Here is a 20,799-nt window from a genome sequence, read left to right on the forward strand (position 1 = left end):
TTTCACTTACTTTGCCATCCTGTCCCAGCTCAGTGCTCTGCTTGTAAACAGAATTTGTTTTTTTTTGTTTTTTTACAATGCATGGTACTGCAGGTATGTGTATAGCTCCCATGGGGGGAATTAGAGCAATGTGCATATGCAGTATGTAACACTATGGTTACCAGAGCAAAGCATCAAAATATTCAGCATGCAAAAGCACTCTATAAAACAGACTAATAGTGTTAATGCACTCACTGAAATACTTTGCTATAGATGGTGTGTAGGCTGCCACAACAGCAAAACAGTTGCAGTGAAGTTAGAGCTTAACAGTACATTATTCATCCAACAATAGCCATTGATTTTCTCTCGCTTTCTCTTTTCTGTTAGATCGGGATCTGGTACTCTAACAACACCCTGGCAATGAACTCCACCAGCCTGGATATTAATGTCTCAGAGACGCTGGCAAACAAGACCCTAATTGTCACCACCATCCTGGTAAGGTTACCTTCTCAACCGCCACGCTGGTGAGGTCAGGATTGTTTTCCTGTGGCGGCACAGGCCCTGCCGCAGCTCATGCTGTGTTGTGATCTGTTTCTGATAATTTTCCTGTCACTGTAGCTGTCATAGCAACTGACAGAGCACTGAGAGAGATGTGTGAGTAAATTCAAACTGCCAAAATCCTGATCAAAACACTAGAGGTTGTCTCCTTCTGGTTTCCATATGAGTAATGTCAGATGAGAAAAATCACTAAATCCTTTATATGACGCTACTCCATCATCTTAATGTTGGTCTAGATGTGTAAAAACACAGTATGTGTGTCTGCGTCTACCTCTTTTCTTCCACTGTGGTCACTGAATCTGTCTGCCTTCTTGGCTCTTTCACCTACTTCTGCAGCCATTTTATCTATTTTAAAGGAGTACTCCAGCAGTCTAGTGCTAGACATCCATAATGTTGGGGGACTCACATGAGACATATTTTTAAAAAGAAAGGTCTAAATTGATTCTGCAGAAGCCAAGATATCCTGACTTTCAGTCCATAGTATTGGTCAAGCTCCAAAAAAGCTGAATCCTTCAATTCCCATGATGAAACTGTAAATATATAATCTTTTTGTTAGACTCTCCCTGCCAAGTCAAGTCCCAGTTTTTTTTTAACTCAAGCCTTCCAGCTGTACTGAAACTGTTCTGACAAGCTGGACAGTACTCCAAATGACAAATAAACTGATTTTGATATGTAAAAATGAAAGGAATTACTTTTTAAGTACATTATATTTAATTTGAGTAAAGAGTTACATTTGAGAAAAAAGGGACTCTTACTTCCACTCAAATACCAATGACATGCTAATAGCAACTTACGCTGGTACATTAGCTATCTTAAGTGGAGTGGTTCGATATTTGGGAAATAAGCTTATTCGCGCTCTTGCCAAAAGTTAAACATAAAGCTTGGCTTAGCACAAAGACTGGACTGTACGCATTAAACAAACAAGCTATAACTTAGTAATAAAGGAGCTTTGGAGAGGGAGATGTTAACATCCTGCACTCAAAAAAATTATTTGCCTAAAACAGTAACTTTAAAGCTTCTGTAAGCGACATTTTTTATCAATATTTATTAAAGATAATAAAGATAAGTGTTGATTTGCGCTACATTCCAACAGTAATCACTCTTTCTCTCAGTGATTACTCTCTCCTCCTCCTGCTCATGCACTAAAAGAGAGAAGACATTTTCCCATTTTATCAAAACAGGACAGAGAACTCCATAACGAGTCCTGTCTGCTTGTGAATTCCCTGAGATCAGGATCCTTCTGTTTGCTGCTATGTCTGGTAATTGCTGCTGCACGTTCATGTAATGACGTAGACAGGAGAGAACGTATGGTAAACAGACAGGAAGTTAGCTTATAGCAGCTTTAACGTGATTTAATTACATGTAAATTTTCAATTTCAAAGTGTCACATTTGATGCAAAGTTTTGAGTGATTATGTTGAGTCAGTGTGTTTAAATACCTAGATGTGTGATTTTCTTTCTTACAGAATAACCCATTTGAAATGCATTACTTTTATGTATAATACTTGAATAATAAACCCTTTATATGTAATAATTGAATAAACTCATAAGGTTTATGTATACGTCTGGATTTTTTTAATAGAAATCAGACATAGCTATTTAAAATGCATTAAATTTGACACTTTCCATTTAACTTAAATAATAAGATTAGATGGAGATCTTACATGTAATTTAATTCAAAGTCATCTTTTCAGGCAAATCATATTATGAGTGTAAATACCCAGGCTAGCTGTTTCACCCTGTTTTCAGTCTCTGTGCAAGTTATTCTAATTGTAGGAGAGTACCAATATGAGAATCGTGTTTCATCACTCTCTTGCAGAAAACAAAAACCCCCCACAATTCCCAAAATGTCGGACTATTCTTTCAATCTATTATTGATATAACAGTTATTTTTTACAATAGAAATCCCTGTTTTGAAACATGGAGCCTTACATTTCGATCTGTAATCCCTCCTAAAAACAAGATATTCTTACTTTTGGATTGAAACCTCTCTTGTGTCCCCCATGTTCAGGAGAACCCATATGTCATGCGCAAAGAAAACTACCAGGACTTCCAGGGCAACGACCAGTATGAAGGCTTCTGTGTCGACATGCTGAGGGAGCTGGCAGACATCTTGAAATTTTCCTTCAAGATCAAGCTGGTGGATGATGGGTTGTACGGGGCTCCAGAGCCCAACGGCTCTTGGACTGGCATGGTTGGAGAGCTAATCAACAGGGTGAGCACTCTCCCTCTCCCTCCCTTCCTCTGTCTCTGTCTTTCTCTCTCTTTCTCTTTCTCTCTCTCTCTCCGTCTCACACACACACCAGAAGCACAGAAACATGCTCAAATGTTCCAACCAGTGTCTCTACAAACAGAAACTTGTAGTGAGAACACACACACACACTCACGCTGTAGCCCCAAACCACAACTCTGCTGTAACTTCCCATGTCTCAAATTGCCCTCAAAGGGGAGTAAGACTCTTATCTAGGACAAAAGCTGACTTGATAATTCCCCAAAAGAGAGTGGTAGCATTGCCTAAAATTGTCTGCACCATCTTTCCTCGCAGTAACCCTCCTCCTCCCCAGCCCTCCCCGCCTCCTTCTCTCCCTGTCCAGGCCTAGTGCGCCTCTGACAGACACTCTGGTTGAAGCAGGCTAATGAGAGCCCCTCTTTGCTTAATTACCATACGGTATACTTCAATTACCAGACTGTGGTCCCTGTGTGGGGCCTGCCACACTGGTGCTCCCCCAGCTCTCCACGGTTCCTCTCCCTCCCTGCCCACCCCACTGCCTGATCACTCAGCTCTAATTAGCAGCCCATGTTCATCAATTAGTGTTTAATGGAAGAGATGGAGGGGAGGCAAAGCGACCAGAGACCTGTGAGGTTTTATACAGGTGGAAAGACCAGCCACCCAGTGCTTACTTGCAATTAGCCTAATTTGGATGGTGGATGATGTGTGAGTGTGTGTGCCAGAGAGAAAGGGACAGAGTGCACGTCTGTATGTTTTTCCAAATGTGTTTTCAAGTGCGTTGTCAAACTTTTCTTTTTTTTTTTTATCAGGGAAGTCAACATTTTACACAAACAGAGCTCTCATGTACCCAGTGCGGCATCAAGTGTCTTTCTATTTTTGCACAGTTACCTGACCGCTTTGTCGTTTCTCTCTCTGACTCTCTCTTCTTCTGCCTCTACCTTTCTCTCGCCCACACAACCATCTATCTACCTATCTATCTTTGTCAATCCTACAGAAAGCGGACCTGGCCGTGGCAGGCTTCACCATCACGTCAGAGAGAGAAAAAGTTATCGACTTCTCTAAGCCGTTCATGACCCTGGGGATCAGCATCTTGTACAGAGTTCAACTGGTGAGGGTGTTATCTGGGGTTGTAGGGTGCCCGCTGGGTGATGCTCACGACAGATCGAGTGTTGGATTTCATTCCTTTTGTTTGCACTGCTTGTAAAGCTGGCAGGGTCGCACAGAAGACGACGTCCTACACTTGTAAGAGGAGTCTTAACGAATCAGACTGAATATTACATAAGAGTTGATCTCATCCGAGGATTGTGTTTGTGTAGTACGCCACACGCTGCATCCACTGTGTCCACAGTGAAATTTATAGATGTAATTTAAATTTCTCAATAAGTCAGTGCTCTGTAACTGGGTAACAGTGGCAGCTTTACATTGCTAATGAGGTTTTGGGTCTAAGCCAAGTATGCTTCAGCAGTAGGCATTGTGAAACGGAGCGTTTATGGATTGTAGCATTAGCGTATCAAAGCACTGCAGACTTACTATGAGAGTACAGTGAAGGACACTGCCCTCCTGTGGTGCAAAGGGGACATTCCTCGACTGCTGAGACATGACACCTTGTTTTCTAACACACTGTACCTTCCCGTCTGTCTCTCTGTCGCCCCATCCCTCTACTTTTCTTTCTCTTCTTCTTCTTCCTCTCTGTACCAGGGTCGAAAGCCGGGTTACTTCTCCTTCCTCGATCCCTTCTCTCCAGCTGTCTGGCTCTTCATGCTGCTCGCCTACCTGGCTGTCAGCTGTGTGCTCTTCCTGGCTGCAAGGTCCATACATTACATCACACACATCTGCGCTCTATCGCCATTTATCTTGTCGAGCACAAGTCGCCTGTCACATAACGGAATTTTTTACCATACACAACCTGCCGCAGACACTTTGACAGGGATCGAGTGACTGATTGGCGGTGACTTGAATGATATGACAGAAGTATAATACTGTGCTGCAGTTTAACCTCAAGGTCATTCATGTACCTGTGTTTCCCCCCCCCAGGCTGAGCCCTTATGAGTGGTACAACCCTCACCCGTGTCTGCGAGAGCGCAGGGACATGTTGGAGAACCAGTACACCCTTGGAAACAGCCTGTGGTTTCCTGTCGGAGGCTTCATGCAGCAGGGATCGGAGATAATGCCCAGAGCCCTGTCCACCAGATGTGTCAGTGGGGTGTGGTAAGTTACAGAATGATTGAGTTTGTGTTTGTGCGGGTGTGCCGGACCATTTAAAGTCCTCATCCAATCAAAAAGGTGTTTTGTATTCTATTTGTATAAGCAACCATAATACCTTCATAAAAAAAATTAAAATAATAATAACAGAAAAGTAGGATAGATACTTCTCTTGGATGTTTTAACTCCAACCGAAAATTGGATTATTTGTCTGTAATTTTTCAATATGAATAAATGTTCACTAGTTTATTCAGTGTAAAAAAAACATATCAGACACAAATCATCATTCAAAGCAGAGTATGTTTCTATGTCTTTCTTTTTAACGAAATTAACATGTTGCAATAATAATAAAGAGAATGACACTCAGTAGAGTGCATACCTCTGCCAAGGCCCAACAGTCGCCTTTATTTCAATCAAATCAAATCAAATGTGATAGCCCTGTATCACCCCCAGATTCCACTGTCTGTATGGCATTACGTTCTAGCCAATGCTCTTGGTTCCATTGGTTGCGCATGGCACATCTCAGCAGCGTCCCAGAAACAGCTCTCCGCTCTGAATATGTACCGAGTCTGTTTTTGATGGAAGTGGACCACAGCTGCGTCTATCTGCACAGAGCAGATCGAGCCAGACAGGAAGTCAGACAGCAGAATGACGCTGTGCATCCCATCAATTTTCCAAATAAAACACAAATTTTAACTATGTAGCCTACTCAACCACACTGACAAAATAAACACAATCTGAACAAGTCAACAGACAGGCATGAGGCTCAGCTTCTGAAATGCTTCCAGTGGGGTATAAAGCCATGTGGAGGATGGAACAAAACTCAACCATAATTTAAGCTCACCAGATCTAGAATATGCATCAATTGTACTTTCTCATAGATACCAGCAGACCAAATACGCCTGATTTTTTTCATCAAGATTCATGCATTATTTCCTGAGAATTTTTCGAAATTTAAAAAAAACAATCTTGCAATGTTAAAGAAATCGAGAAACAAATCCTGGATCCGTCCCTTCAGCAACGAAAAGTTTATGGTTCAGTCTGTTCTGGGCTGAGACCCAACCTTCATCTCAGTGTTGTGTGTTGTGTTCAGAAGTTTTTGTGTAATCCTGCTGACACACCAACCAATAAACAAACAAACAAAAAAACAAACAGAATGTCCTTGGCGGAGGCAATGATGATGTAAAACTGTATTGGTATGGCACAAAATCAGAGGATCACAAAGTTTTAAATAAAAAGAGAAATAAATGAATTCTGAATTTTTAGAAACGATTTAGATAAAATATTACATTATTGTTTATTGTTATAAACAAAGGAGAGGAAACACACTTAGACACATTAAAATGATACAAGGGTTAGTAGACAAAATTATGTTATAAAAACAATTAAGTTCCAGTTATTCAAATGAGTCTTGAGACAATATATAGAGTAACAGCCATGATAATAGATGGTAAACTTTTCAAAGCTTTAGAGGCCATATTTGCAAAAGCCCCCCTTTGGACATGTGTTTTAAAATACAGGCTAGCACATTTCTTTATCAAGAATCTGCTTTTTTTCCTTGAGGTTGCTTTTTTTTTGCACATCTGCAATGTGAGATAATGACTCTTGAGTTTTAAATTTTAAGCATATAGGCGACATACATTTCAGGCCCTGAGCGCCAACATTTCAAGCAAACAATAGAAAAATGCTAAGTTCACAGAAATACTAGAGTATCCTGATGATATTCCTGTGGCTATGAACGAGACGTGTGCTTAGAAAAAAATAATAATCGCTAAGAGAGCTAAGGAGATAAAGGGTAGGGGAAGACAGGAGGGCAAATTGAGCGAGATATGGCATAGGGGATATTATTAAGTGGAGTGGGTACATGATGTTCCCTCTTGAAGCTTTTAGACATGAAAGAAAGGTTGTGAGAGAGTCGCGTCTTTGAGGTTGTGGGTGAAGAATATAATCTGTTAGTCCAGGAAACCTGAGCCCAATTTTTGCCCAACTGAGCTATCTCTCCCTTTTAACATTTCTGGGTGTCTTAAGCCATTGTGGACAGTGTTGCAAGTCAATGAGCAGGACTGATTTAGAGTAATACTGGGTATATTTGTCATTTCCTTGGCTGGATTAGCCCAAAACATTGATTTGGAATTAGTTGTTTAATCTTTGGAAAGTCTTCCAATTGATTTTCCAGACTTTATCCTGATATGTATCAATTTTGTGATGTATAAATAACACGTAACCTGAATAAAAGATTTCATCGATGTCTGCCATTCTTACTTACACCTTTCACTTGCGTCTCCATCGCACAGGTGGGCGTTTACCCTGATCATCATCTCCTCCTACACGGCCAACCTGGCAGCCTTCCTGACCGTCCAGAGGATGGAGGCTCCCATCGAGTCTCCGGACGACTTGGCCGACCAGACCAACATTGAGTATGGCACCATCCACGGAGGGAGCACCATGACGTTCTTCATGGTACGGCCGGCTGCAGCAGCTAAACGGCTCCGCTTGGCTTTTCGGTTGTTTGTTTTCATGTGAACTTGTTAAATTGTGTTGTTTTTGATGGCACATGGATTTATCTGACAATTTCCTGAATTGCCTTTCTAGCAACAAACGTTTTTTTTGTGTTTGTGTATGAATGTGTGATTTATTGCAGTGTTTTTGTCTTTATTGCCATGCCTGGAGTGAGCAGTTGTCCTCATATTTGCCACTATATCTCTGAGTTCCTCTGTTGTTTTCTTTATAGCTGTTTGTGTTAAGTGGCTGACTGCCTGTGTTTGCTTATGAGAGCGCTTCCGGCATCTGTGTCGGCATCTGTGTTTGTCATCGAGAGTGTGTGTGTGTGTGTGTGTGTGTGTGTAGGTGTGTTTGCATGTGGGAGTGTGCGTAGGTGAGTGTATAAAAAGCCATGTATTTGTTTACTTGTGTGCATGCATGGGAAATGGCTACATGCCAGATTGAGTGTGTGTGTGTGTGTGTGTGTGTGTGTGTGTGTGTGTGTGTGTGTGTGTTTTGCATTCTGGTGGTGTTTGTCCATATTGAGAATATAAGAAAGAGTGGTTTATGTTTGCCTACGTAAGCCAGCTTCAATGCTACAGTACATTACTCCACTCAATGCCTAATCCACACACACAGACACACTAACACACACATACAATACACACCCACGTTATTACACACAGATGCCGCGCTCTCTACTCTTTTCCTTTCTTCTCACACACAATACACAGAGATACCTCATGTAATTGTACACTTTAAACACTTAATCCTGTTTTGGAGCTTGCCATATTTTGCTAAGTGCTGAACCACCTCCTCTGTGCTGATTTACCTCCATCTGTATGAAAGATGATGCATCAGCTATGCCATGAGTGAATTATCTGTTGCTTCATGTCGCCTTTCTTCCCTCCACTCTGTTCTTTCTCGTTTCCCTGTATTCGCCATTGATGTTTCACTCTGCTTGTCATTATTCACACTTGATTCTCCATTGTACGTGTACTTTCCTCCAATGTTTATCGAGGATGCATCTCTCTTCCTCTTCTTCCATCCTTCCCTCTTTCATTTTTATTGAGCTGCATTCGATTTCTGCTGAAAAGACAGATGATAGGACTTGTTCGGAGCCAAAAATCCGTAGTCAGTGTTTAATTCCCATTGTTGTTCCCATTTCTCTGCAGAACTCGCGTTACCAGACCTACCAGCGGATGTGGAACTACATGAACTCCAAGCAGCCCAGTGTGTTTGTGAAGAGCACGGAGGAGGGCATCGCCCGCGTGGTCAACTCCAAGTACGCCTTCCTGATGGAGAGCACCATGAACGAGTACCACCGCGGCCTCAACTGTAATCTCACACAGATTGGAGGCCTGCTGGACACCAAGGGCTACGGCATCGGCATGCCACTGGGTAAGAAGACTAATATATCAGTTTCAAACAAAACACATGCCTTACAAAGTGCTTGTAGCAACTGATGAATCAAAAACGTCAAATAACTTTATTAATGTCAAATATAGACATTGTAGTAAAACCTGTAAACTTGAATTATCTCAGTAGGTGCGTTTCAATCCACTTGTTTTTTGTGCATAAAAAGGACCCAGATGCCAAGGCAGGCAGGTATACAAACAAATAGAAAGCTTTAGTGATCTGTAGATGTAGTCCAAAAAATCAGAAGCAAGCAACAAAACTGACAAAAACAGGCTGGGGCAAATCCAAAAAACCAAAGACAAATACAAAACTAAATATAGTACAAACCAGGATGAAGCTCAGGGAACACAGGCAGGATTGCAGAAAAGACGAGGAGCAAACACAGCGACACCAGGAACAAAATATGTAAGGGGAAAACACAGATTTAAACACACAGGGACTAATCCACAAATTAATCACCGGTAACAGGTAAAAAGGCAGGAAGTGTAAAGCAAAATGTGACACATAAGGAGAGAACTTCCAAAATAAGACTGGAAATATTGAAATAACAACCCAAAACCATGACGCAGTGTCTACAAAGACATACAAAAAAAATTACGATTAAAGATTAATCTCCACATCGCTCCGATGTTCGACTGGCACTCGTTTTAATGTCATCATCTTGTTGCATCCTCTTCTTCTGCCATGGTACGATGGTTTTCTGACGGGAGACTTGGCTCTACGTACTGCACTGAACGAACTCCTACTAATTGTATAACGGTAATTGATGGAAACAGACATTCATTCACATTTCTTCTGCCAATTTTCTCAAAATTTGGTTAAAATCAATGAAGCATGGAAACCTGGCAAGTGTTATAATGTTATCTCATCATTAGGTAAACAAATGTTACACTCCTTACAATTCATAATCATACAGTAATTTGAGATTATCACTGTGTAAAGATAATATCTGGAAATCTGTTACTTTCATTTTTATTACCTTTACTATTTGGAGAAATACAGAATGTTATATTTGATGAATTACTTTAATATTTATTACATTATGAGTTGTTACTATGATTTATGCACAAACAGACAAATAGATACAGTGTAAAATATGTTAATGAAACTATCACAAGTCTTATAAATAGCTTTTTGAGAACATCAACATCGATTTAGTCAGTCTCATTTCCAGGCAGAATATTCCAAAACCTACAAGCCCATACAGCAAGCACCCATCATCTTTTGCCTTTTCACTTCGACCGGCAGAAGATCTTGAGCTACCATTGGCCTCGTCGGGGGTTCAAAGGTCATGGAAGATCACAAATGTTGCTGTCATTTCTGTGATTAGCTCTATAATTTAGCAATAAGGCCTGAAATCAAGCCACAGGGGATACCACATGCAGCTAAAGAAGCAGAAGGAGTATAATCACCAACAGGACACAAAATCTTCAACATTAAAAGTTAAGATGAGAGCAATTCCAGCGTGCAGGGATGTAAACATATCATCTGTGGCTGTTATGATCAGTGTCACACTGAGTTAAAAAGAAATATGTAATCAAAAGTCTGTAAAGGCTGATCCTGAAGGACTTTCTCTAAACACCTCATCAAAGAAAAAACCCTCCGTTGACTGAAAGAGAGACAGAAGCACCTGCATGAGATCAATTATGCTAAACAGACACATGTAGCACTGCTGATTGGTGAGAGATTACATCTGAAAAAAGTCGTGTACGTGGTTGATTTATTTTTTTTTTATCTAAGGGGATTAGTGAGTATTTCAACTGGAAGTAATGAACATGCAGTTAATTGCTTTTCCACACGCGTCCAGCTCTTCTGAAGCTCCTTTTTTTTTTTTTTTTAGCACATAGACGTGGTGTCAGTGCATCTCAGTGATCTGTTCTAATGAAGAGGAGGAGGGCATGACTAGAGTGAAGGAGGAGAAGGAAAGAAAGGGAGATATGATGGACTAAAGGAGCAGAGTTACTGCATCAGCATGGAGAGGAGACCACAAGGAGATATATTTATATATTTAAAAATGCTGAAAATACAAATAAAGGGCTTGTTCAGTGTTTTCTCATTTACTTCTATTCACAGTTAAATTTAAAGGGATTGTTTGACATTTTTGGGAAATACACTTGATCTCTTTCTTGAAGTTTCTTGAAGTTAGATGACTGACTGTACTCTGAAGTTGGCACCCTAAATATGAAGCTACAGCCAGAACACAGTTAGCTTAGCTCCGCATAAATTCTGGAATTATAGGGAAACAGCCAGTCTGGCTTTGTCCAAAGGCTAATAAAATTCAGTTTTATGAGGAGTTATGTGCTGGACTGTTTCTTTTTAGGGAACAGTGGCTTTCTGAAGTCAGCAGGTCTTCAGGAGGTAACTGCCCAGCACAAAACAACCATTCAATTGTAATGTATTGTTTTAACATTTTGGTTTTATCTATAGATAAACATACAAGATACAACGGTTAATTAGTGGGCTTTAAAGGACTGATTTTATTTATTATTGGGATAGAACCAGTCTAGCTTTTCCAGCTAAGCTAATCACGTCCCGGCTATACAGTAGCTACGTATTTAATTGTGGTATTCTCCTCTAATTCTCAACAAGAAAGCAAGTAAGTATCTTTCCCAAAATGTTGAACTTATCCTTTAATTCACTCTGACAACCACACAGACATGCTGGTGGAATATGACATCGGTACAGTGTGTAAAAGCACATTGCATTGGACTACAAACACATAATGAAAGTTATGTTCAAATATCCAACAACCACAGCTCCACAACTCACTCAAAGGGCAGTAATTAATGGGAAGTAAAACGTTTGTTTATTACCTGCGCCAACAAGGTTATGTTTTCACTCCCGTCCGTTTGGTGCTTGGCATGTTAGCAGGATTACATAAAAACTACTGTACGTCTTTCCACAAAACTTGGATGGAGGGTGGGTCTCAGCCAAGAAGGGGGAGGGGTAGCTGGGGGGAGGGGTACTTTGTCTTCATTAAAAAAAAGAAAAAAAACATTTACTAGTAATGTGCCTTTCTAGAAACACTACCCGCGGTTGTTACGCATTCAACAAATCCCATAAGGTCTATTTTCTTGCAGAGAGTAGTTCCAATGATTACTGTTCACAATGACGTCTGCTGATTATCCTCATGGCTCTTTATTACTCGGCTAAATGAGAAAATATATTTGCAATTTCTGGTGGACTGACCCTTTAAACCCTCTTTCCTACTGTATCTAGTTCATAACATGCTTTGTATGCTGTCTGACCAGCGGCTGTACCACTGGCTCTTTCTGGCTGTAATCTCGCTCTTTATCTCTCACTAATCCTCTCTTTATTCTCACAGTTAGATCACTCGTAGCCATCTCGAGGCTGCAACAGAAATTCTCTCCCTCTGATTCCGTCTCCTTTACTCTCTACACATTCCTCATCTTTTTCTCCACTTCTTCCGAAAAAACCTCTCTCTCGTCTGAGCTCCTTCGTTGCATCTTCTCTGTCCCCCCACCAATTGCTCTTATCCTTCTTTCCTGTCATTTGCCAGGGTCTCCGTTCAGAGATGAGATCACGCTGGCCATCCTCCAGCTGCAGGAGAATAACAGGCTTGAGATACTGAAGAGGAGGTGGTGGGAGGGAGGCCAATGTCCCAAAGAGGAGGACCACCGTGCCAAGGGTCAGTCGACCGCAGCTGTCTGTCTCTTCTCCCTCCTTCTCTCTAATGTCCCCAGTAATAGTCTCCTCACTCTCTGCTACAGTCCAGCTAATGGCTAATGCCTAACCTAATGTCCTTGTGAAGGGTGCTTAGCGCAATCTACTTTCCCAAATGTCTTCTGTTTGTCTCAGGTGGTGTGTAATGGCAGTTTTATTAGAGTGAGTGTGTCTGTCCAGGTGTGTGTGTGTGTGTGTATGTTAAATGTGTGTGTGCCTGTATAAATGACAAAGACAATGAAAACGCCTCACCATTTATTCCACCGCTGTCAAATGAAAATCTCTTTGAGTTTTGCTAACTCTGGAAACAATTTCATGCCTTCCTTTTCAGCATCATTGAGCTTCATCTGTGCAGTGTATCTCAAATGTTTGAGGGCCCCATAACTCTGGTATTCAGTGAGCCACTTCATCATGGGTCATTTACATTTTTTAATTCAATTGAGAGAGAGCGCTCCTGTGATTTAGTATTCCACTTGGATAAAGTTGAAATGCTTGCAAGAGACAGATTTTTGGAAAAGAAAGGTCGAAACTAGAGCCGCAGAGGCTGAGAAATCCAGATTTTTAGTCCCTTTTATGAAAAAAATCTGCTACAGACGCTGTCTATTAAGATAATTTGTGTCTCGTAGATCACAAAACTGAGGTCAAGAATGTTACCAATCTCATGTCTGTACAACAATCAGCAGCTGGTTAGCTTAGTTTAGGATTAAGAACTGAAACGGGGAAACAGTCTGGCTATCAGAATCTCTCCAGTGGACACCAATACTTAACATGTTATATCTAGTTTATTTAATGTGGACAAAAACTGAGCCTTCCTATGGACGAGCTTGCAGTTATTTTTCTAATACTCTTATCTCCAGATCGCAAGTTTATTATTTTGTTAACTCAAGATAACAAAGCTCGTTTTCTCATAATAATTTATCACAAGAAAACAACGTCTCAGGATTCATAACAGGACTGTGACATACACGCTGTGCTCTGTGTGCTGGATTTGAGAATTTCCAAGCAAGCACTTTCTACTGTATGAACTTTTGCCATTTATTGTTAGAATGTTTTCCCTTGTGATTTCATACGAGGGTTATTACATTATGGCTAATTATTTTAAGAGACAGGATAACATACAGTTGCCTGAGTACAACAACACTGTCATAAATACAAATCCCAGGTCTGTAACAATTTGTCACACATAATTTAGGTGCTAACTACAAACAAAACTCATCACATCAAAACAAGGTTATGTGTTGAAAACTTGTATCTTGAAGTAAACATGTATGTAACGCTGTGATCCTACCCTCTCACTGGAGTTACATAGTGCAGAAACAAGTGAAAGAGACACCACACACCCTATTACAAGACACTGTACCATCAAAATGATTCTGAAGCTGTTATTTTAAGGGGAAAGTGACATAATGTTGCTTTTAAATTAGTTGCTACAGTTGCAAGAAGCCATTTATGCATGCAGGCATGGCTCTCCTGTGGTCGGCTGCACCAACAGGAGTCACGGCTGGTCTTAACCTGTGTCTGTAAATCTTACACCTGGTCAGGAGCAGGCATAAAATCAAACCGTGTGTTGCTCTCATCTGTGCAGCTGTTCTGCTGTCTACAAGGCAATTTATCTAGTCACAGAGAAGCATACAGTACAACCTGGCACTGTAACACACCAGGACAAACAAACACAATATTAGAAAATGAATAACTCAATGTACTGCCGAATTTACAAGAGGGGACAAATGATTAAGAATTTGTCGTAGACAGAGTTTCACAAAGTTTATTAAGTTTCCTCTGACTCGAAAACGTTTTAAAGGAGTCTCTTATTACCTTCAACAGTCATTGTTTTCTCGTGCTGGCTTTATTAATATTCTTATTTCATTGTCTGTGTAATTGCCTTTTCTTTCTTTTTGAAAAACACTTCCTCCTCCTCCATAATGATGCCGCAATTTAGAAATGATTAGCTACAAATTTGCAAGACAGTGGAAGGTTGTTAACAATGTGTCTTCACGTTTCCAGCAGTTGTTAAACAACACACGGAGCTCTACTTTTGTCTTGTTCACTGACAATCTATCATATATTATACACTGTACATGAACTGTCAAACTGAAAACTTACTGCTTACTTTCTTCTCTGCTCCGCTTGTCACTTTCTGCCACTCGCTCCACCACACACTCACTCCACACACACATTATGCACTGCCCTATTAATTAAGGAAGGTACACCACTCGTATAATAAACCCTAACCCCAACCCCCAGGAGCCACATGGATGTGCATCACTAAAACCGGCGTAGTCAAGACTAGGCTTAAGTTTGGTTGGTGCAACCGACATAAAGTCAGATTAAAAGTCTTAACATAGACCGATGTATCAGTTAGACCAGGCTTAGTAAAGAAACCCAGTCATGATAATTGATTAACATTATAAGTAATAACAGAAAATAACAACCTTTTGTTTTCTATCTTGTTATCCCGAGATAACAAAGCGTGTATTTCAAAGATAACACAATAATTAATTTGTGAAAAATAATATCAAGTATGGCTGTTCTCTGCTTCCGTACCTTCAGCTAGGCTACCTGTTTTCAGCTGCTGGGGATAGCAGCTTATCATACAGATAACAGATAACAGATAACAATCTCCTCATCAACCCTTGGCAAGACAGCAAACAAACACATTTCCCAAAATGTTAAACTATTTCTCCAACAGAGCTCCTGCAGAGCCACAGAAGACTTTACACAATGTTTTCACCGGCTGTGAAGTACTCTCCATGGCTAGTAAATTAAAAAAACGGACGTGTACTAATGTTTGTTTCCTGTGGCCCACTTCCAGGTCTGGGCATGGAGAACATTGGGGGCATCTTCGTGGTGCTGATCTGTGGCCTCATTATTGCTGTGTTTGTGGCCATTATGGAGTTTGTGTGGTCGACACGGCGCTCGGCAGAGACCGATGAGGTATGCCCCCATACCTGCCCTCGCCGACCCCACAGACACACCCCAGTAGGTTCCCATGGCATCCCGCCAACCCTTTTGATTATGTTGTTTTGTGTGTGTGTTTGTGTGTGAGTGGGTAGATTCTTTTCAGCTTTTGCCTCCATTTTTGTCTGTTTGTTTGTGTGTGCTATAACATTTGAGATCCAGTGTGTTATGTGCATGTGAGACGAGAGGAATGTACGAGTATGCGGCACTGAAATGCTGTATTGTCCGAAATGTTTATGACAAATGGAGAATTTGGTTTCACTTTGCATGTCCTGCCTGTTTTTTAAGTCAGTGTGCCCTTTTAGTGTTTGGTGTTTAACAGTATGGCACTAAGTGTTTGTGAGCTAAACTTACGGATAAGCAATATTGAGAGATGCCAATATTTGCTTGCATAAAGAAGTAGTGTGATCTTTTTCCCTGGCATTAAATGTCATGATGTATCTTCTTTTACATGCCTCACATGTACGCTGGTATTCTTCGTTTCCATTCTTGGATTACTTCTCACCCATCTCACTGTGTGCCTCCCTCTATCTCTCTGTCAAACACACACCTCCTCTCATCAGTGTCTGTTCTCCGACAACGAGTACTGTTTCTGTTTATGTGAGCACATGACTTTTTGTTATGATTTCACCCACAATGTTGTTTCTGTAGTGGACATGTTGATGCATTTTGTTCGCCGTGTGTGCAAATTACAGTCGTCATGCTGCTGGAATGATTTCAGATAATTGTGGGCGTGAAGGTGTGTCTTACTGTGTGTGTGAAGGTGTGCACAGCTGCTGTGAGTTTGTATGTGTGCACCTGAGTTTGCAGGCCTGCCTGTCCGTTCATAGTGCATAGTGCCATAATGAAGTGCCCATAAACTAAACAACATTTTGGTGTTCTGTGTGTTTGGATTGTAATAACTCTCTCTGCTCCTTGGATATTCTCCCATCTCTATCCATCTCCACGTCCTTCCCCATCACCTCCTCATTTCTGTTTTCAAACCAACCCTCCATTCGTTGATCTCTGTGCCCTCGCTTCTCCTGCGACTTTTTCGTTCACCATGCCTTACTGTGTCTGTTCCTTCTGCCTTGTTCCCGCCTTGTTTTTGTTTTGCTTTCCCATTCAATTTTATTGTTTTTCCTCCGCTCTCCTCTATTTATGTACTGCCTTACCACTGTCTTGTTCTGCTGCCTGCCTACTTTGGGTCTGTGGCGTCCCTCCTACCTTTGCCTCCTTCCCTTCCGTCTTTCCCTCTTCCTTCCCTCCTTCCTTTGCTCCTCCAGGTGTCTGTCTGTCGGGAGATGATCACAGAGTTCCGAAACGCCGTCTCCTGTAAGAAGACCTCCCGTATGCGGCGCCGTCGGCCCCTTAGCAGCTCAGCAGCCCTGCGCCACCCCACACGCATTGCTCTCGGCGCCCCTCGGCCTCTGCGCCTGGTCCGGGAGATGCGTCTCAGCAACGGGAAGCTCTACAGCGGAGCCGGCCCGCTGACTGGTGGAGCTGGAGGTGGAGGAGGTGGCGTAGGAGGGACAGGGCCTGTCGACCTGGGCCCAGGGCCACAGCGGATCCTAGATGATCCATTGGGGGCCAACACCACCCCTCCTCCACCAGCCCCTACCCCTGTGCTGCTGCCCGCCCGCAGTTGCACCCATGTGAGGATCTGCCAGGAGTGCCGGAGGATCCAGAGCCTGAGATCAGGCACCAGTATAGGATCAACCACCACAAGAATACCGCCTTCGTCAGCACCCCTGCCCAGGCTACCCCCACCCCCACCTCCATCCTCATCCAACAACACAGACAGTGAGGGCGGAGGGGGGCCCAGCCCAAGGCGGCTACACCACAGCCCTCCACCACATACCTCGCGACCCATTCCACCTCCACAGAACAGCAACACCACAGACCTACTGGGTGACCAGGACTGAGACCAGAAACATTGGGCAGGGTGAGAGGGCTGCAGGGAGCCAGTGATGAGGTGACTGAGGAACAGTTGTGCTGCTGAGAGAGACGCTGCTGTGAGACTCATTGGAGAACATAAGAGGGAGAGAAGGAGGGAAATAGTTGAACTCCACAAGGTCAGCCAACAGAAAAAGAGATGACTTTTAAAAGGAGAATGTGCAGGGAAAACCTTTCCTCCGGGGGAGCTTGAGGCCTACAGATACAGAACTGGCTACGAGCACGCTGTGAGATGATAAAGCTTCTGTAATCGAACAGTTCAGTTTGGACAAATCTGAGCGGAAATGCACATGACCAGATGATGGTTTCCACCGGCCTCCTTTTTCTCTCCTTCCCCCCATCTAACTTCACCTTTAGATCTGAGGGCGCTGGTTTTCTTCCACAGAAACTCCCCTGGAAGCTAACTACCGTACCCCTCTAGTAAAACGAAGCCTTGTTGGAGGACATACTGTATTCGTATGTGATTTAAAACTAAGCAACTAAAAGACTTCCAGAGAATTATTTCCTGTTGTTTTTTTTTCTTTTGTTGTCTTTCTTGTTTTGTTACCATTGTTCAAAGTGGGAATTACAGAGTTAAATTCAGACTATGTGTGACAATATGGTGGATTATAGCATACTAAGACTGCGGCTAATTGTGTTCAAGAGTTTTGTGTCCCTCCCTGTGCCCTACAGCTGCTTTTTTCGAATGGTATCAGGGAAGGTGGATGAAAAGACTTCAAGACAACAAAATGCAAACAGTAGCAGAGGAAACTGTTGGTCTGCCTTTCTTTACACTGTGTGTGTGTGTGTGTGTTCGTAAAAAAATTGTGCTTCCTGTAAGTCTGTCTGTAACTACTTTAAGCGAGGAGAACGATGTACCCGGCAACAGCACCCTTCTACAAATGTTAGATAATCAGGCACGAAAAGAGGAGAGCGAGAGAGAGAGCAAGAGCCTTTGAAATGTGAAATTAATGTCCCTCGTTATCCTGGGTAACGCTTGCCAAGCCCTTACTTCTTTTTCACCTCTGTTCACACAGCATAGAAGAGATAGAGAGAGCGGGCGAGGCAGATTCAGAGAGGCAAGATAGAGAAGAACAGAAAGAGTGAAAAGGACACTACTGAATTTGAATGAGAAATCCCGAACTGAACTACTTCCATTATTAGATCTGTCCTGATCTGTTAATTCTGGGCATCTTTTAAGGGGCTTGTTAATGCGCCAGCAGGCTGTAGCCGCAGCTTCCTCCCTTCTCTCTGTTTAACAGACAGACTTGGCCGTTCGCGATAGAGGCTCCTGCCAGAGTGATAGACTCAACACAGCCTTGTCAATACTGTCTCAAGCTTTTGATCGGCTAATTACTCCCCTCGGTGGCTGGGGACTCATTCAGGGGGGGGGTTGAACACAGCGAAACATGCTGATAAATAGGTTTAGAAGAAATACATGCTTTTCACCCTGGCTGAGAAGGGAATCTGGTCGCTTTTAATTGTGTTGTTAATGTTATATTGTGTGAAACTACATCTGAAACAATCTACAGTATATTAGCCACGGTGCTTAAAGGGAATACACTGGTGGATTTGCATGTTATAGCTATTTAACTTGAAATTGGGTACACTTCATGTTATTGCTGATGATTATTCAAAGCATACCATACGTTCAATCCCACAAGTTGCTACTGCATTTTCACCAAGTAAGTGTTGCATAAACAATCAAGATCACAAGGAGCATTTAAGGGTAGAGCTGGTGACATTCTGTATCTTTCTTACTGTCAACAAATTCAATGGAAAGACCAAAACCACAATAAGTAGCCAAAGCCTCATGTAGCTTATTCCTCTGTGCCGTAAACCTCTGACTTTAAAAACTATTAAAAAACACATGAAATGAGTTGCGTCGTTGCTAAAAAATTCAGTGCCCAGTGCAAAAAACAAAATGTTTGTAAATTAAAGTGTATATTTGTGCCCATTTTTTAAGAGTTGCATCTTCAGTGGGACCAAAGAGGCTTGGGGTAGAGGAAGTCAGAAACTATTGAGAGACAGACTAACACGTTGGTGGTATTGGGCTTTTCAAGGTATCTCTTGACAAGAACAAAATATACAATACTGCCAGCTGCTTTAAAGATCCAGTGTGTAGGATTTAGTTATGGTTTGTAGTTCGGTTTATGTTTTTGTCAGTGTAAAATCACTATGAGTCGATGTCATTTTGTTACCTAAGAAAGAGCCGTTCATATCTACAGAGGAAGCAGATCCTCTTCAGGAGTCCGGCATGTTTCTACAGTAGCCCAGAATGGACAAACCAAACACTGACTCTCGAGAAGGACTTTCTTGTTTTTTTTTGCGTTTTTAATGGGGAAGGTGAGACGAGGGGTATTCAGTTGGTTGCGATCTGCAACCTCACCGCTAGATTCCATTACATTCTACATACTGGGCCTTTAAATCTGCTTTATTTTTATAGACCATTACTAAGCGTTAAACACATCAGTGTGCAGTTAAAGTCTGAGCTGCAATACTTGTTTTCATGAATGTGTGACAGATATCAGATGTGACTGCAGCGTGATTTGCCTTTAGTTTATTCTAATCACACACGCCCATGATTACAGTTACGTGCTGCAGCCGTCTTCTCTGTGGTACAACAGCTCTGTGAAATGATCCCCTCAGAAGCAAGTGTAACTGTGTCATTATTTGCACAATGGCCCATCATCCCCTGATTATATCTTTTTTTGCTATGACATCATTATCAAGTGCTGTATTTGCATTTTCTGCACTGCAGGCCATTGACTCATCAGTGTCTCAGTTGTTCGTTGAATCAGTTACCTAATCATTTCCCAAAATATTCACTGTGGAGTGACTCACTATTTACTGACTGAACTCGGGGGCGGCTTGATTCACACCCTTAGTTATAGTTAGTCTACTTATAGTTTTAGTCATAAAAAGTCTTTCTGGAGTATTCGAGGAAATGCTGACACCTCTAGGACACACCAATGTGGTCCTAGAGACACCAATTGTTGCGGGAACTACCACAGACGCAGTTTTGAGTACTTTGCCAGGTGTTTTATGTCTGTCAGTCTGTCTGTGGACAGATTGTGTCAGCTTAATAGCGTCACAACCGTGCAAGATGCAGTCACAAGACTTTACAGATGTAGTTGGAATCTAAATGAGGGGTTTCGAGGGTGTGGTCTACTTTAAGATCACCCCTGGCTCATATTCGTGGTCCGGCACAAAACTTTACAGGTGTGTAATTCCGATCAAAATGAAGTCCGAGTTGAAAACTGGCTGTGGCCTGACCCTTGAGTACTAAGAACTCATGTAATAATGTAGTAATCAGTAGTCATGGGTCGGAAGGTAAACATGTTGACAGGATTCACAGCTGGTGTGATCTCATCC

At 41.9% G+C, this 20,799-nt stretch overlaps 1 protein-coding gene across 2 annotated transcripts in view; it reads left to right on the forward strand.

The window, feature by feature from the left end:
* grik5 (glutamate receptor, ionotropic, kainate 5) overlaps nucleotides 1-17,482 on the forward strand; it is a 37,384-nt gene extending 19,902 nt beyond the window's left edge. The window contains exons 10-20 of one of the 2 annotated variants that reach the window (XM_073485193.1): nucleotides 367-474; nucleotides 2,548-2,751; nucleotides 3,761-3,874; nucleotides 4,465-4,574; nucleotides 4,801-4,974; nucleotides 7,263-7,428; nucleotides 8,625-8,850; nucleotides 12,389-12,517; nucleotides 15,365-15,486; nucleotides 16,074-16,110; nucleotides 16,776-16,828. In XM_073485193.1, the coding sequence (XP_073341294.1) occupies nucleotides 367-474; nucleotides 2,548-2,751; nucleotides 3,761-3,874; nucleotides 4,465-4,574; nucleotides 4,801-4,974; nucleotides 7,263-7,428; nucleotides 8,625-8,850; nucleotides 12,389-12,517; nucleotides 15,365-15,486; nucleotides 16,074-16,110; nucleotides 16,776-16,828 (1,443 nt within the window). Of the gene's footprint in view, nucleotides 1-366; nucleotides 475-2,547; nucleotides 2,752-3,760; nucleotides 3,875-4,464; nucleotides 4,575-4,800; nucleotides 4,975-7,262; nucleotides 7,429-8,624; nucleotides 8,851-12,388; nucleotides 12,518-15,364; nucleotides 15,532-16,073; nucleotides 16,111-16,775 lie in introns of both variants that reach the window. The other variant, XM_073485192.1, reaches the window with a different exon arrangement.
* Nucleotides 17,483-20,799: the final 3,317 nt, after the last annotated feature.

This window comes from Pagrus major, chromosome 17 (assembly GCF_040436345.1).
Source record: "Pagrus major chromosome 17, Pma_NU_1.0".
In the NCBI taxonomy this organism is placed as follows: Eukaryota; Metazoa; Chordata; class Actinopteri; order Spariformes; family Sparidae; genus Pagrus; species Pagrus major.